Raw genomic sequence first — 17,409 nt, 5'->3', positions numbered from 1 at the left:
CAAACTCCATGCAGAAAGACCAGGGCTGGGAATTGAACCCAGAACCTTCTTGCTGCAATGCAACAGCTCTACCAACTGTGCCGCTGTGCAGCCCTTGTTGCTTTATTCCCGTAATTTTATTATTTTTATTTTCTTAGCTTGGCAATAATTCTCCTTCATAGTAGTAAATACATTTTGTGAATAAATATCAGGACTTGGGTTAAAAAAAAATCCAACTGGATAAAAAAGATCAAAAGCCACAGAGACAATCAGACAATTTATTTTATTTTATCATTATGTTTTTTATAGAAAAATCATCTTTTACCATGAAATGTCAATATTACTACAGCATCATGTCTGACTCCTCTAAAGAAGCCTCGCTCATCTCCTCAGACGTCTCTTCATCAGGCTCCTCTTCCTCCTTCATAGGCCTCTTTAAGCCCTTCTGCTTTGAGAGCGCCACAGCGTAGCGGATGTTGAACATGTTGAAGTCACACCTGTGAGGAGAAAATACATCGAACAATTTGATTTGGTTTCAGTAGGAACAGAAACACAAGAAAAACCCTGAGACTTACAGCTTGGACAGACTGTCAAAGTGTCTCTGGATGCTCTTCTGCAGCGACTGCAGTGTTGGGAGAATGGATGCAGACCTGGAAACCGTTGAAATCCCAGCATTATCACCGGTGGAAAGTGTGAGAATGAGTGGACTGAGTCAGGGAATCAGTTTGTTACCTGTTCTTAAGTTTCTGGCCGTGCAGCATGAGCAGGTTCTGGGCCCAGGTCATGTAGAACTGCAGGTGGCTCGACTTCTCCAAGCAGGAAGCCACAAAGCCCAGCAGCTTCTCCACGTAAACGTCGGGTAGAGAGCCACACACCACCGGGACTGAAACACAAACGCACAATCCAGTTCCAAAACATCTCCAGCCTGCGAACCCGACAAACATCAGCTTCAAACCTACTCTGCTCGTGCGGCACCGCCTCCAGCACTTCCTGCTTGAGTGCGTTTTCGTTGAGCCTAAATGCCAAGACGATGGCCGACACCCAGTCCTGGAGTCGGACCTGCTTGCGAATGCTGGCCGGTGTCACGTCCAGGTCAAGGTCGTACGGGTCGAACACCAGGGATCCGTCCAGGGAGTAGACCAGGAGGCCCTCGGTGGTGGTGGCCGCCCAGCTGCGCCCGGTTGGGGAAAACCGCAGAGAGCTGACTCGAATCTCCGGCTTGAAGTGACGGGAACTCATGTCGCCTTTCAGAGAACGCAAAATTCATCCACTCATTCAAAAGTTAGAATCAGGGTAAACGTAAACAGAAAATGGATAATTTAAAAACACATAGGTGTGACAAAATGAACTGATAAACCCTCATGTTGCAGCGGCAGAAATGTTTTCAGTCCTGACGTATAGGAGCAGGCAGTTTGTTCAAAGACTCAGGTTTTCAGGAAATTTGTCAAAAAAAAAAAAAACTCATGTTTTCAAATAGTTTGTTTGAGAGCTCATGTTTTCAGGGAGTTTGTTCCAAACCTCAGATTTTCACAGAGTTTGATGCAGAATTCAGATTTTCAGGGAGGAAGTTGTTCAAAAACTCCTGTTTTCAGGAAATTTGTCAAAAAAAAAAACAAAAAAAACTGAGGTTTTCAAGTAGTTTGTTCCAGACCTCAGGTTTTCAGAGAGTTTAGTTACATAGCTCAGGTTTTCAGGGAGGGAGGATGGACGGATGTATGAAAAGCATAATGGTTGGAGAAGATTCATTTTCAGTAGACAGTCTAGACAACATCTGGGTGTACAAATACAAAAATCCCGAATGTTTGGCCTGGACTAGTACCTCTCCTGACTCCAGGCAGGCTAATGTCGACTACCTCTCCGTCTCCGGCCCCTTCGTCCACCAGAGCCAGGCTACCGAACTCCGTCATCTTCCGTCTGTCCAGGAACTCCTGGAGGTGAAGCGAACAGTCACCATCACGCATAAGGCCTCCACTTTGTGCAGCTGTGAATGAATGCTTTGTTTTACCTCCATGGCATCAAAGGACAGGTTACAGGATATCTCAAACTTCTTCAAGAGCATCTGCTCCTTGATGTTGTAGATGCAGACAAACTTTGAGTGGCCTCCTGCCAGAATAGATTCCCCGTCGGCAGAGTAACACAGCGCCGTGAAAGACCTGAACCACAAGCAACCAGAGTAAAAATAAATAAATAAAAAACCCAAATGAACCCAACGTAAACAGACATGCAGCTAGTTTTATGTTTTAACTCACTTTCCTTTGGCAGACTGCTTGGCTGTGATTTTATCCGTCTCCTTGCGGCCCGTCTCCAGATCGTGGCGCCCGGTTATGGATCCGGTCTGCGTGGCGGTTTGGGGGCTCCAGAAAGAGATTTCTCCATTCAGAGTGGCCACAGCCAATTCCTGACCGTCAGGGCGATACGTCACACACAGACCTGACGAGAAAAGGCCACAAAAACACAGTGAGGTTACATCACCGAAGGAAAATCAACAATTCACATCGGCATGTGGTTTAAGACGGAAACGTAAAAACAATTTAGAGGGAAAAAAAACCTACTGACTGCATCATTTTTACCCCTATTTATCTGGTTACAATCTGCTTTAGAATCCCCTGATCCTATTTTCCACTCATCACAGCCTGAGTCCATCATTTTTTTCCCCTCAACTTTGGATGATCGCAAAATTATTTAGCTTGAAAGTTGCATCTTTTTTCTTCAGCTATTCAGTTTTTGAATAGCTGAAGATTCCATCTAAAACTTATTCAAACGTTCTTGCCTCAAGATTTTCTTCTACACAAACATAAATTCTGTGTGTAATTTGACCAAATAAAATGATTCTTTTGGTTTCCTTAATGCTACATATTTCTACAATTTTTCCTAAACAGGAGGTGATTACATGATTTTCTTTTTCAAACTGCAAAAACATTTTCAAAACAGGATATTATATTTTTTTAACTAAACAGACTTATTCCACAAATTCCTTGACACTGCGTGATTTTCTAATTTTTTGTCGATGTTCTGCAATTCCAAAACTTAACGTAAAAATGTGATCAATTATAAAATAAACCCCTTAAATCTGTTGGGAGTATTTCCATTATGTTTTCCATTTTTGTCTTCACAACTGAGGAATAACACATTTTGTCTTTAATGTGATAAGTAATTATCACATTAAATAATGTGATAATTAATGTGATAAGTAATTATCACATTAAAGAATAAATTAAGTAATAAATAAATGCGTAATTTTTCCCTCAGCATTTGGTAATTCTGTATGTTTTATTTAAAAAATTCTACTTCCTACTTCTATAATAAGCTTATCATCATTCTATCATTCTTTTTTGTTTTTATTAATTAATCTCCAATAAGTTTTTTCGTTGTTTTCAATCTGGTGCCCTCCCCAGATTTCTCCATTTTCTGTGGACGTACCGTCTGATGTGAGGGGGAGCGTTTCTTTGACCTGCCAGCTGTCCAACATGTCCCACAGGCGGACGGTTCGGTCCCAGGAAGCGCTGGCCAGGATGGACTGAACAGGACTAAAACACAGGGAGCTAACTGGACCCTCATGTCCTCCGAGGACCTGGTCATCCAAAGACAGGGAATCTCACCTTCAACTAGTCTGGAAACACTACAAGCGAAGCTGCACAGACGTGTTCCTACCTCCAGCAGTCTGCCCGTCTGCATGGACCAGAGAAAGATCTCGAAGGAATCCTGAGCTCCTGCGCTCACCAGCTCTCCGCTGACATCTACGGCCAGCGAGGAGAACTGCGCGGGCCGAGGAGACGTAAACGTCCTAAAGTTTCGGTACCTGTAAAACACAAAGCCCGCCTGTCCTCGAATCTTTTTCTCGTTTGCATTCCCAAAGCGGAGCCCTGGAGCGAGGAGCTCACCTGTGCAGGTCGTATGCCCGGACGGTGCCGTCCAGAGAAGCGCTGACGATGACGAAGCCGCTGGAGGTGAAGGTGACGTTGGTGATGCTGCTGGTGTGCTCCGTGAAGGTGACGAAGCAGAGCCCGCTGTTGGTGTTCCACACTTTAACCTGAAGAAGTAACCCATCAACGTCCAATTAGCAAATTTGACTGAGATCTTTGGTACACAAATTTGCACTCTAGACTTCCTCTGGACTCACTTTCCCATCATCCCCTCCTGTCACAATGTACTGCCCATCTGGAGAGTAAGCCAGCGAGGCCATGTTGTTGAAGTGACCCTGCTGCTTGAAGACGTAGGACTCGCTCTGCCACTCCCACACCAGCAGTTGACCCATCCCTGAAACCATGGTTACGTTTTACACATTCGCAGCCATAAAAAACTACCTACATAGAGACAGGAAGTTTAACCTACGAGAACATCCAAAAGCAATCCAGTCTCCAGAACTGTTCACAGCCACTGAGGCGATTCTTTGGTCTGAAATGCTGCAAGAGGGACAGAAATTAGCAAGAAAGACTCAAAGTGTTTCCTATTAAGGCGCCGTATAACCATAGCAACCACCTTAGTGAGTGAATCAGGTTAAACTCCGGGAGTTCGTGCAGGTGAAATATCCCAGATGCAAACCCAGTCACCAGGATGTGAGAGGGTTTATGGTAGGCAGCGGCGGTCAGGTTGTTGAACTCTCCCTCCTTGTTGAAGAAGTGTCTGAAAATGCAAAAAGAAAAGTTTCCAGTTTCTGAAGAAAAAAATAAATGAGTTGAAAACATGTAACATCAGATCTATTAAGATATACCTTTTGTTTTAGTATACACGGTTCAGAGATGTAAAACGTAATGGTCGGGCTGAACCGATACACATTTTTCACGTCCGATACCGATACCGATATCTGAGGTTTAGCATCGTCCGATACTGATCCGGTAGCATATATTATAACAGCAACAAAGCCTCTTTCAAAATATTTGGAAAGTGTAATTAGGAATTCTAAATATAATGTAACATAAATAATAAATTTTTTTTTTTATTTTTTTATATTGGTATCAATACAGATATTAATATCGGATTGGTGCATCTCTACATTGTAATGCTGTAACATGGTCTGTCTTTAACAACAGAAACCAAATATCTATTTGACAGAAAACAGGACTTACTTGCTTCTGTGTTTGTATCGAACGTTTTTGACCTCCTTCTTGTCTTTTGGAGGTTCAGTTTTCCCCCGAATCACTTCCGCTTCCTCTCCCTCCACCCTCTCCTCGTCCTCTTCCTCCTCGTCCCCCTCTCGTCTCCAGGGCCCGGGTTTGCTGGAGCTCTTTTTCAGAACGAGGCCATCCAGCTTAGTGTCGCTCTTCCAGACGCACAGCGCCCCATCCTGGCTCACCGTGTAAAGCTGAGCAAAACATAAATCACGGACGTGTTACTAGAAATGTGTGTTGGCAAACTTAAAGAAAGGAAGTAAACGTACATCCAAGCTGTCCTTTTCGAAAAAGCAGCCCACGATGATGTCCTTGTGTCCACCCAGGGAGTAGTAGATGAGGTTGGCCCAGCGCTCCGCTCCAAACACCCACGTGGACATGTCTTTGCTTCCCACCACGAAGCATCTGAAGGAAAACGTCCCGACCATTACTTCTGTTCACAAAGTTATGCACATCTTTCTCTCGCTCCCAAACTCTCACACTCACTTGGAGTCGTCGGTCCAGTCGATGCACGTGGTTTCGTCATATGGGCCGTAGTAGCTCTTGTCTAAGACAAAGGCGTTAAACTCTCGCTGCTTCCCAGGGGCGTGGTACAGCAGTGCCACGTTCTCCTTTGTCACGACAAACTTCCTGAGAAACCAGAGCAGATTAACTCTCAAAATACTGCGAAGATTAACAAAGTGATTGTCTGATTAGATGTGAAAAGATCCTGACCTGCCATCGGGTGAGAAGCGGATGCTGCTGACAGGCTTGTGGAAGTGGAAGTGATGAAGGACAGCTCGTGTGATGAGACTGACCAGCAGTGCAGCACCATCTGTTTGACGTCAAACAAAAACTTACAGCAGATCTACAAAGTGAACCCATTGTTGCTAAAATGCAACATGTACAGCCCATCTTTTTCCCCCCAACTTTTCAACTTTTAGATAAAAAGATGCAAAGGAGTTGAAGTTCTAAAGGCTATAAAAGTAGAATGGGACGATCTTCTGTTTTAACATTAGCTAGCATGTTGTCAGCTAGCATAACTTCTCTCATCGCAGCGTGATGAGAGAAGTTATGCTACCAAATATTTGTGAATGAGACACATCCCAATGACCCAAAGTTCTTACATGTAGGTGATTAGATAAATGACGAAAAAAGATGCCCCAGAGAGATGGGGTGCTTGGTGAGCAAGGGCGCCAGAATACGGTTTAGCTAAAACTGTAAATTTTTTATTAAAAAAATTTAATTGATCGTTTAATAATAGTTTAATAATAACTACAAAATCATTAATTACGAATTCTTGCTTTCTTTCTGCTGATGACATCTGCAGTACAATAGGTGTTGATGCAGCGTGACTTCAACTGATAATCCCACTATAGATAGACTGGCTCAGGTCATCCCGAGCTATCTCTCTAGCTGGAGTACATTCTGACCACATTTTCTTACATTGCTACTTTTTGATTGTTTTTTTTTTCAATTGCAACTGAATACATATCACAAAGTGAAAACATTTAAAAATTACTTGTCATCAACTCAAAAACCAGGTATGTTTCCACTGGTTGCATCTGTTTGTTAAAAGTACTTTTGTTACTAAAACGATCAAACATATCGAGACAAACGAAAGCTTTTACCTTCATCGACCACTATGGCCAAACTGCCATCAGGAGACACACCCACACATGTTATATTTTTGGTTGTTGAAATCGGTAACGTCTCGGATGTATTACTGATAAACAAAAAACAAACAAATAAAAAAACATACATATTAATATCAGACAGAAATATTAAAGAAAACACATCTAATGAATAGCATATATTGTCAAAATTGTGGGCTAATAATCATAGCTTCCTTAATAGCTTTAAAGCCAAAGTTCCAGTTTTCCCAATTCAAATGTCAAATTTTCAGTCAGTGCAGTAAAATTTTCAAGGAATACACAATATATCGGAACATCGGAACAGGCATCAGTCCGACAAGCAAAACAATGAATCAATATTTATTTCCAGGCTGCTGCTGTGTGTGTTTTCACATCGATGCATTCCATTGTTTTTTACCCAGTATAAATATGAACGTTCACAATGGATGTTAAAACACACAGAAGTCAGATGTTAAATATGGAGACGACAAAATATGCCTACATATTGTATGAAATGTGGATTGTTGCACCCATCCCTGTTTGATTATTCCTCCAAGACTTACTTTTTCAGATCGAAGACTGAGACTCTGTTTCCAACTGGACTGATCACAGCGTTTCCGTCTTTGGAGAAATTTAAATTCCCCTGACGATAGACTGCTCCAAGCAAGTTGGAAAACTACAGAGAGGAGATGTGAGAGGGCATGTGAGTGTGCAGAGACGAGCAGTCTCGTACAACTTCAGCAGAAAAAACATAACCTGTCAACGTATCTACATATAGTTTTTTCCCAAAACAAGACAGGCTTTAGTTTGTTTTTATTTATAAAATTGATCAAACAATGTAAAAAAAAAATAATAATAATATTGTCTAACCAAGATACATTAAACGCACAGCTTTTGAACAAATAGTCTTAAATGTGACTTTTTTAACGCGGTTTTGTTGCCACGTTCCCAAAAGATCTAAAACTACGTCACAGACCAGCGAGACGTACTTACCCTGTAAGCGAACTTCATGTTGATGAAAAATCCTCAGCTCTCATGCATTTATCTTCACTTAAATGTATTGTTCACCCCCTTTAGTTTTATTATTAAAATATCACGACACATGCTTCTCCTTCCTCTACACGTGGGTCCTCTTTGTTGACACACGACACATCCGGTTTGGACGGAGTTAAAAATCCAACAGTGCCCTCCACTGGTGACAGAGAGGCACAGCAACAAATACACTAAAAATAAAATTACACATGGTTTTAATGTATTTTTATATTTTAAAAAATGTAAAAGCGGTGGCATGCTTTTGTATTCACATCCGTTTGCTCTGATACAGACTAAATAAGAGTAACCCCCTTCAGAAGTCAGCTGAATTGTCAAAACAGTCAACCAGTGTGTAATTTCATCTAAATACAAAAACAAATATTTAATGAAAGAGAATCATTAGAAATACAATGGCAGCCACATTGGGGATGCTCTTCTTCAGGTGGGACAGTAAAGCTGGTCAGAGTTGATGGGAAGATTTTAGAAGCTGCAAAGACTTGAAACCAAGGCAAACCTTTACCTTCCAACAGGACAAAAACCAAACATAGCAACAGGAAGCACAAGGCTCCCAACAAGCACCACAATGTGCTCTTATAGCATCACAACAGGTGAGTGTGTAAACTTCACAAATTCATAAAATTTACAGCAGCTAAACAGTGTTTTTGAAGAAGAAACAGATTTACACTTTGATATGGGTTATATCAGAAGCAATATCCAAACCTTAAATTTAAAGTATACTTGAGCATATCAGAGATTCATTGCAATTATTTCAAAAGGACATGCTTATGGAAATAAAGTTAAAGCTTGGTGAGACAGAGAACAAAAACCTAAAATCAACGACACAGTTGGAACTGAACCCAACCAGTCTCTCATTGTTTCCTTGCTAGCCTTTACACCACACCTTGCTGAATATTTAATCTGATGGCAGCCACAATACACGGGCAGCACACGTGTGGAAATGGGATATTGCCAAAGATAAACTGAAAATGATACATCAGCCAAGTCACAAAGGGATAGTTGGTTTCTTCTGAGGCAACGGCAAGATGTGTCAAAGATGTTGGTCTCAGTTCAATAGTTTTTCCTTTTCACCTTAGGGTTTTGTGCCAAAGATCGAAACAGGGCACCACATGCAGTCGGACATACTTTTGGCCCCCAGTGGAGCATTCCAGACACCCGTAGACTGTTTCCCGCCGTTGACTTCCCATACCGCACAGTGCACAGGGTCCCTTTGGGATGTTGTGTTTCAAAAGATTGACCCGTGTGTGAGAGCTTTCCCTCAGGTAGGCCGTAGACACATCCGTCATGCTGGCAGCTTTCTCGTAGTAGTCAGTCACCATGTCATCCATGTAGGTGTCGGACTGGGTGAGCTCTTCAAATGTCCTGTCGTCTGAACAGGAGTTGGTAGTGAGAAAAAAATTGAAAGTGTTGGAAAAATTCATGTGGATAAAGCATGTAATCGTACCTGCTCGGAAGGGGTTTCCATAGATAATCCCAGACAGGAAGCGGCGTAGGCGTCCCATTGAAAAATGCCCAATGAAGCCGCCCAACTGCTCCCTGATTTGTTCCTTTTCAAAGCCTCCCTGAGACTCTGGAGCAACACAAATATCTGGAAAGGAAGGTGATAATAATTAGCTTTTTAATTTAACTGTCACTACAGTTTTCAAAACGTGCACTAATGTGAATCAGAAACAAACTCTCATTTCCGGATTGGAGTTAATTTACTACATACACAAACTGTTTCTTATGGATATCACACAATATTCAAGCTTGCGCATGAGCCGTATAAGGGTAGAATATTCAATTAAAATTGTCCCAATATAGAATTATCCAATAGGGTGGTGCCTCATCAAACACCAACATCTGTTGGTGTTTGATGAGGCAACATCAAACACCAACATCTGTTTGATGCAGCAGATTTGGCACCATGAGGCACCACCCTATTGGATGGTGCCTCGTGGTGCCAAATCTGCTGCATCAAATTCCTGTTTGATGCAGCAGATTTGGTAAAATCAGTGGATTTTATATGTGTTGTGCCACTTAACAGCCTTCAAAAGAATTTACAAAATTCTTATTCAAGCAGCTTTTACATATGCAGTAGCAAAATGGGCTAAATTTTAATGGTAAAGTTTACTGTGGTGAATTTTTTTGATCCCAGAGGAGACATGACACAAGGTGTATTCCTACCAAGCCGACCGTCCAGACGGACGAACAGCTCACAGATACTGAAGGCGATGGTGGTGTGAGCCGGAATGACGATGGCTTTATCTCGACCTTTGGGGTTTCTGCCGTCGTCAATCTGAAACTGCAGAATTATAGAACACCGAGTTTTCTCTGCTTAAAAAATATATTGAAATATAGTGTTTAAATGAAATTTCATATATTAAAACTGATTACCCTCATGGTTGTCCCTCTCATGCCAGCGTGGACAGTTAGAGAGCACTGACGTGTTGTCCGGATGCTCTCTACGACCACACATAGGACAGTCCGTCCACTCTCCCTTGACTGACGAACCAGGCAGTGATCCAGGTCAACCTTCCTGGAAAGAAAGGAACACATGAGACCTATTTTTCTCTCAAGTATTCTGCTCCTAAATGTAACCCCTTTGTGAGAGCCAGTGTAAAATAGCATAATTAATTCATGTTTACAGGGAAACCCTCTTCTCAAATTCCAGTCACCAAAAGGAGGTACAAGGTCAGACATGAAGTTTCTATGAATATCAGGGAAAAGAATATCAAACCAAAATGTCATATTCAGAAAAGGAAATCTCTTTTAAACAGATAAAGAAGCAATGATAAAGAAAAAAGAGATTTTTTTCTTTTTAAAGGTACCTAGAGTTGAGTTCTCGGAGTAAAGTGGGGACCTCCAGCTCGTGTTTGGTCACGATGCCGAAAGAGGCTTTGACGGCCACCGAGTCTGACCCGCTGACATTGAACCCCACGTCGTTAATTATGTGGTTACCTAGGCGACCACTGAGAGCTACATCAGATTTGTCCTCGTAGTTTAAGAGCTGATAAGACGATACTCCTGAAAACAACAAAAAACAACATACTGCAATTATATCAAATTGCAAATTTATAGTTATAGAGTTATGTCTAAACAATCTTGTGTATTAAAGCAGACTGAATAAATAAAACCAACATATAAACCAAATTTGACAAATGTGGCTGTAGGCTTTCTCTCCATCCACATGGTCCCATTTTACAGCACAATACCTAAGTTGCCTTCAGTTGTAAAAAAAGAAATCCTGTGCATATAAAATATGACTTAAAAGAAATTTGACTTTCATATTTAACTCCATGAAATTGGACCCTGTCTCTTTAAAAACTCTGACTCTTTCTCAAACTTCCCCTTCAGGCCTTATTAACCCTTTAATAATGTTTTTTTTAGCAGTATTGCTCTGAGTGACTCATACAATGAGCTCAACAGACGCAAAGTTCCACCACAGTTGTTAATTGCTGCTGGCTAGTCTGAAGGAGCCAATCAGGTGTTTTGCACAGCTTGAATGGTTGCCATGGAAAATTAAAGGATTTCTCAGCATGACATAATCAAGGCAACACTCCAGGTATGTTTTTGATGAGGGAATAACATTATAACATGACATAAAGCTCAAAATATAAAATTTTACACAATACTGCCCCTTTAAGGTCTCTGTTAAATGCACTCTAATGACTATTAAACTGGCCTTTAGGTCATCCTTTGCAGAAAAAAAGTTGTTTTTTTTCCTTCAATTTTCATTGAAAACATGCCTTTATTATGACAAGGTAACAAATGTGTTCATATGTTTTAGAAATCACAATATAAAAGTTAAGTTGAAAGTCCCAATAAAGAGAAGGCACAAACTAATGTACATTTGGAAAATATTTACTTTAATAGTTTCAGGGTTGATTAAGATTAGATTTTTTTCTATCTTAAAGGAAATTTAAAACAGAAATTTGACCAATATTAATTATGTGTGTTTTAAACACGTGGCAACCCTTAAAATGGTGCACCTCACCTGCTGTGATCTCTTTTTCCCCAACAAGGATGTCTTTCAGTGAGAACGGTGTCGAGGCGTACTTGTTCTTCTTCCAGAAATACCTCTTCCTCTTCCTGGTGACCAGGCTGAGGGGCTGGTAGTGGTCGGCCTCGCTTAGGCTCGGAACGGGGATCAGTCTCCCCGTGTCCCCAACCTGCTTCACAAAGTTTTTAGTGGCCGCAGCAAACATTTTAGATATCCCAAAAGCATTCAGACACAAACAAAAATGATGGCACTGCTACGTCCTATCAGCTGATCCACAACACTCTCTGACTACGGTGGCTAATCCGGGTGTGTTCTTTCAGACTCGTGAAATTATAATTAATGCATGTGATGTGTAAGATAATATGGGAGAAGGTACGTATTACCTTGATGGATCCCTGTTGCTCTGCAGTCACAGAAAACACATTAGTTTTATTTTATTTATTTCAACTTTTTTTAAGACAGGCTGCCATTAGGCATGATGTTTCTCTAGTAAGGGTTTAACAGAAAACAGCAGCAACTGTGACTCAAACTACAGACTTAGACACAAACACAACTTGAGTGTTCGAAATATTCTAGTGAAGGAATAAGCAGAAGGAATTACTAATAAACATAATCTGACTAAACTAAATAAGAGACAACATTTTGGAAGAAAGATTACATACAAGGAATGAAGGAGAATGAAGGGACACAATTGTATTTCCATACTTTACTTTCTTTTTCCACTCTTATCCAGACTAGAAAAACGCTTACATCAATTTCTCGCTTTTCCTCCATGCAAACTTTTCTTAAGATTCCTTAAAATCCAGTTTTTTTCTTTGTTCTGGGTAGTTGGCACAGTTGTTTAGCTGAAGTTCACCGTTTGAAACTCTCAGTTAGTGGGCAGTCTTTGCTTTTGAGGTTATGCTGCCATGTAGTCTCATGTCCAGAAATAACCCACTGTATGTTTAAAGTGTTCACGTTGTCCTACCACAGGAACTGAGGCCAGAAATGGCTTTTCAAGTATACAAAATGTTCTACTTTTGGTTAAAATACATCTTGCAAGTCATTAAAAAGTGTATTTTAAGAAATAAAAGCATCTTACTATTTGAACCATCACTGTCTATTGCTTTGCTGTGCTAAACTTAGCATAGGCTTGAAGAATTTGACAGATTTTGACTTCAGCAAATGGGAGATGACATACATCGATGATCGTAAGGTTATTGGATGAAGCTGTGAAATAGCTGGGATATCAGGGAGACGGGTTGTGTTGAGGTTTTTGAACCTATTTGAACCTTTCTATTCTGTGTTTAGTGCAGATCTAAACATCATGGATGTGCAAAAGGTTGAGCTTTTGTCTGAAGTTGTTTTCCGGTCCCTCAATGGCTCCCCTGTTTCAGTAATGAGAAATCAGCCTGTCTTCGGAGCACATGAAAGACTTCCTGTCTTGTTCTGTAAAGGAAACAAGCTACTTTTATCTCCACTGTTAAGACAAATGTTACACTTGAAGTAGTTTCCCCACTCTTTTGCAGCTCACAATCCCCCCAGAAAGAGTACAATATCGTTAGCCGAAGGAATCGTGATGTTGAAGTCTCCTGGGTTTGCTTCGTTTCTCTGGAACATCACTGACAGCCTGGTTGATGTACAGACTTGGCAGAGCTTTGACCTGGAAAACACATCAGATGGACGCTGCAAACACACTGTAAACCACTCAAGATGGAGTGTACAGATGTAGGTCAGTAAGATGAATCCCTACAAGTTCATAATCACATTGCAACGGCAATGTCTACTATTTAGGCACCAAACACCAATCGGCAACTTTTGTATGGGGACTAAAAAAGGAACCGGATGCCTTCTGTTTTATGGTTTCTATTAGAAGTTTCCATGGTAATAATAAACCTATCCCCTCTTTTGCAACTCATCAGAAAACCGTTCCTGAAAATAGTACTTGGTGTAAGTATTGGGTTTCTGCAGGTGTTCTAGACCAGTTTATCCAGGTACGACAGATATGAGTGGAAACCAGAAGGAAGGCAGAAACCAGAGTATCCAGAGGAACTGTGAGAGAACTCAAACTTGTCTGAATGCAGGTGTGATGACAAAAGATGACAGGGTATACCACACAGAAACAGAGTGGTGAGAAAGGCAGTGAAACTGGAGAACCCAGAGAGATTGTGGGCGTTACTCAGGTATTCTTGACGTGTTTTGAAACTGGAAAGAAGGAACTTATTAGCTTTGTCTTGGTTCTTTAAAACAAAAAGTGAAACTGGAAGGAAGGAACAAGGGGTAGGGTGGAACAAAATCGACAGAGAAGTCAAAAGTTACTCCAGAGAAGGAGAAAGACCAGAAGGAAATCAGGAAGTAATAACAGAAGGGCTTGTTGAAGGTAGTTGAATAGGAAAGAAAACCATAGGAATCCAGGAAGGTGTTCCCAATGTCTTTGAGGTCCAGTCTACGTTATCATGACAATCGAAAGAGAGTAACCAGAAATACCTCGGACTGTCTTATGTACTCAAGCTGGGAGAATGATAAGGGTAAAACAGAATATCCCAAAAATCTGGTTTTTCCAGAGGTATTTCCCAAAGCAGAAACTAGAGTGCACACATAAAATGAGTTTATAACTTCTATAAAGGATAGCTAGCTGTAAACCAGCAGAAAATGCCATATATCGACTTTAATCACAGACCTACCTGATGTGATTGAACAGAACTGACACATTACTGAGCCCAGTTATCTGGTAATGTCCTTTAAATGTTTGTCTCTGTTTGAACCAGTGACACTGGAAGTAACTAAAACCTACAGTCAAACAATGAAGCCAAAATAGCTGAAACACCTGCGAGCGTTTGGGTTCCGTTTTGGACATTTCTATTAGAATGATGTATTGCTACTTAAGGTGGCTTCTGCACATAAAAGCAGCAATATCCTTTAAAGGTCCTTGAATGCAGATTAGAGGTATTCTCTTTTCCAGAGGCACCCGTCGTCCCTCCTCCCCTCAATTAGAGCCGATTTCATGCAGCCTTTAATCAGTGCCACCTTTCATGCCATTCGCCGGAGCCTGAAGAGGAGGGTGGCCTTCGACTAAAAGTAGAAATGATGAGAAAGCAGACGAGTGGGAGGGTCGAAGGTTGAGAGAGAGTGGCAAGGAGGTCTGGGTGAGGAGAGGGGGGGCAAAGCAGGAACTTGTTGCAGTGAGCTGTAATCGCTCATCCAGGAGCCAGTTGTGCTCAGGGACATTTGGATTTCGGTTTTTTTTGTTTTGTTTTGTTTTTTCTTTCTTTCTTTCCAGCCTGGATGTTGTAGCTCGGGGCTGGGCTTCCCTGGACTTTCTGATCTGCTTTGCAGCAACTGTTTTTGAGGACGCTGCATGTCTGATATGCAGACATGGGCACCTCACTTTGCTCCAGGATTACCATATGCTTGGCCCTCACCTTAGCTCAGGTGATTGCTGTGGCCTGCCAAGAAGAAACAAAGACGGGTGAGTGACGGCTGCCTAAACCGCTGATATTTCAGGAATGGAAAATTTAACTTCTTTTGTTGGACTTTTGTTGTGTTATGAATATTTATATGTAAAAATGTCATGTTTATGTTCACTCAGATGTTTTTCTTTTCTACCCATGATTACTTTGTGGATATTTTGCGTAATTTGTTTTCAACAACATGAGCTTTTTTGTTGCTGAAAATTTATTATTTCTACTTCTTACGAAATGCAATTTAGTCTGAAAAAGATTCATTCCTCCAGATAAGTTACCAACAGAGTGGCTTATTTTTAATTAAAAATGGGGATTTTTTTGACTTCATAGCACTGTTGAAAGCCTAATAATGATATTTGTTGTATTGTGGAAGAACACCTGTTCAAAGACGAAAGTGAATTTTTCTTATGATTTGACTCTGAAGTGATAAAAATGTTGTTGTTTTTTTGAAAGTTACATAGTTGTTCAAACTTCATAAAACTTTATATTTAACATACTTCACCCCAAATAATAAAAAAAAGCAGCAATTTCCCTCTTAATGCTCCAGCTAACTCTAAAGAGTGGAGCGGGGCTGGCCAGTCTATTTCAGTGCAGAGTCGAGGCTGGATGACAGGGTTGGAGAGGCCACAGTTATAATGATGTGGCTTCCAAGATGGGATGGACAAATGCAGGCCACTAATTTTGGTCAGACTCTTGGCCAGAGGCAGACGAGGACACACCCAATGTGAGAAGATGCTGGATATGAAATATGCTTCTCCCGCTTCCATCCAGATTCACCTCCAATGAAGCGTTCATGCTGCGAGGGAAAAGTAAAAAAAAAAAAAAAAATCATTTCTGAGCATGTGCACCAGATGTTTTGTAGGTTAGAATCATGTGTGGTACTGCTTAAGCTTTTAGTGGCATTTAATGTCACTGGACAAATACCATGAACATTTTTTTTTCAATATATATAAAATGACAGTTTTGTAAGCATTCACAGCTCTGGTATAAAAATGCAACTGACTTGGGTAGCATTTATAAGTGGGGTTTATACTTTTAACACTTTTCTCCCCAAGCTTTTTAGAAAAATGTTTCCTACTTCCGAACAAATATAGATTTAATAATTATTCAAATGATAAAATAGGTGCATTTTTCATGTTGGTTTTCAATTAAGGGCTCACCACATTCTTAGCTTTGCTTACATACTCAGCATAGAAGAAGCGCAACATGAAAAACACATTTAAATTTCACTAACTAATTTATATTAGCTCTTTCTGAAACTCAGCCTCCAGGAAGTCATGACAACATGGCTCCTCTATTAACCCTTTAGCAACATTTTTACCAGTGTTGCACTGAGACGTACCTCCTATAATGAGCTCAGCAGTTTTACCAGGTGTTTGGTAGGGGTAGGGGTGGGGAGAGGGCCGCTCTGTGAGGCGGGAGCGTAAGAACTGCAGCTCCCAAGAGGCGTTGCGTCTCAAAGGCAGCGCTAGCTCCACCCAAGAAATTAAAGAATTTCTTAAACAAGAATGAAATAATCAAGCAATACTCCAGGTATGTTTAGAAATGCTGTTTTGGTAACATTAGCATTAACTTTTTGGTGTCCATGTTATATTGTTAGAGTACAGCTGTAAACTAATATGATTCTTATATAACCTGACATTAAATGCTTAAAGAGGGTGTGATGGATTGGAGTTAGCAGAGGAAACTAATAGTGCTTCCTCTGCTTGAGTGCTTTGAGTTTAGGTTCGAGGCTAAGCTAGTTATAGAAAGGGTTACAAGTTCCTCTGTCAGTAACTCTTAAAAACATACTTAATAATATTTCATAAAAACATGATGAAGGTAAAAAAAAAACACACACCAAAAAACCCCGTCAATATCTTGTATACCAAATTAACTCCAGTAAATGCTTGTATAAATAATATAGGAGGCCACAAAAGAACTCCCCAACATTGTGCACACCATAGTACTGAAATTGCCCTTGTCAAAGTGTTCAACGACATCCATATGAATACAGACTATGGAAGAACCACAGTGCTGGTACCTTTGAACTCGTTTTTGCTCACTTTGCCACTGCAATGTAATGGTTTTGCTTGTTTGCTCTTTTATTTTCCTTCTAAACATCTAAAGCACTTTGAATTGCCCTGTTGCTAAAAATGCACCAAACAAATAAACTTTCTTGCCGTTCCTAAATTTCTTGCGCAATGTCATCAAAAAAGTTATCAAAATCTAGATTTTTTTTCATACTATATATA

The 17,409-nt window shown here is 40.7% G+C and overlaps 3 protein-coding genes across 4 annotated transcripts in view; 1 reads left to right on the top strand and 2 right to left on the bottom strand.

Moving 5' to 3' along the window:
* Positions 1 to 243: 243 nt before the first annotated feature.
* Positions 244 to 7,858, bottom strand: pwp2h (PWP2 small subunit processome component). Its single transcript, XM_007553707.2, has 20 exons — positions 7,694 to 7,858; positions 7,264 to 7,376; positions 6,698 to 6,792; positions 5,802 to 5,901; positions 5,574 to 5,717; positions 5,357 to 5,492; positions 5,046 to 5,281; positions 4,459 to 4,602; positions 4,312 to 4,382; positions 4,100 to 4,236; positions 3,861 to 4,009; positions 3,631 to 3,778; positions 3,400 to 3,550; positions 2,229 to 2,409; positions 1,985 to 2,132; positions 1,799 to 1,907; positions 939 to 1,223; positions 712 to 862; positions 555 to 629; positions 244 to 476 (listed from the first exon to the last, which is right to left on the bottom strand). The coding sequence occupies exons 1-20, from the start codon at positions 7,709 to 7,711 to the stop codon at positions 323 to 325; spliced, it is 2,745 nt and encodes a 914-aa protein (XP_007553769.1). The 5' UTR covers positions 7,712 to 7,858; the 3' UTR covers positions 244 to 322.
* Positions 7,859 to 8,201: 343 nt separating this feature from the next.
* On the bottom strand, positions 8,202 to 12,176 carry pjvk (pejvakin). Its single transcript, XM_007553705.2, has 6 exons — positions 11,727 to 12,176; positions 10,561 to 10,756; positions 10,127 to 10,268; positions 9,917 to 10,034; positions 9,195 to 9,338; positions 8,202 to 9,119 (listed from the first exon to the last, which is right to left on the bottom strand). The coding sequence occupies exons 1-6, from the start codon at positions 11,935 to 11,937 to the stop codon at positions 8,818 to 8,820; spliced, it is 1,113 nt and encodes a 370-aa protein (XP_007553767.1). The 5' UTR covers positions 11,938 to 12,176; the 3' UTR covers positions 8,202 to 8,817.
* A 2,680-nt stretch (positions 12,177 to 14,856) lies between these two features.
* LOC103139204 (collagen alpha-2(V) chain) overlaps positions 14,857 to 17,409 on the top strand; it is a 24,097-nt gene continuing 21,544 nt past the window's right edge. Inside the window, exon 1 of one of the 2 annotated variants that reach the window (XM_016672299.1) lies at positions 14,857 to 15,180. In XM_016672299.1, coding sequence (XP_016527785.1) covers positions 15,087 to 15,180 — 94 coding nt within the window. In that variant the 5' untranslated portion in view covers positions 14,857 to 15,086. The remainder of the gene's footprint in view (positions 15,181 to 17,409) is intronic. The other variant, XM_007553704.2, reaches the window with a different exon arrangement.

The sequence above is a fragment of the Poecilia formosa genome, unplaced genomic scaffold (genome assembly GCF_000485575.1).
Source record: "Poecilia formosa unplaced genomic scaffold, Poecilia_formosa-5.1.2 Scaffold58, whole genome shotgun sequence".
Lineage (NCBI taxonomy): Eukaryota > Metazoa > Chordata > Actinopteri > Cyprinodontiformes > Poeciliidae > Poecilia > Poecilia formosa.
This window is presented reverse-complemented; position numbering and strand designations above follow the sequence as displayed.

Coding starts and splice junctions, on each gene's coding strand:
- pwp2h (XM_007553707.2), bottom strand. Junction 5,718..5,801: donor CGCTTCTCACCCGATGGCAG/GTCAGGATCTTT, acceptor CTGGTTTCTCAG/GAAGTTTGTCGTGACAAAGG. Junction 4,383..4,458: donor AACCTGATTCACTCACTAAG/GTGGTTGCTATG, acceptor TCCCTCTTGCAG/CATTTCAGACCAAAGAATCG.
- pjvk (XM_007553705.2), bottom strand. CDS start 11,937: ATGTTTGCTGCGGCCACTAAAAACTTTGTGAAGCAGGTTGGGGACACG. Junction 10,757..11,726: donor GGAAAAAGAGATCACAGCAG/GTGAGGTGCACC, acceptor TGTTGTTTTCAG/GAGTATCGTCTTATCAGCTC. Junction 10,269..10,560: donor CTCCGAGAACTCAACTCTAG/GTACCTTTAAAA, acceptor CTTTCTTTCCAG/GAAGGTTGACCTGGATCACT.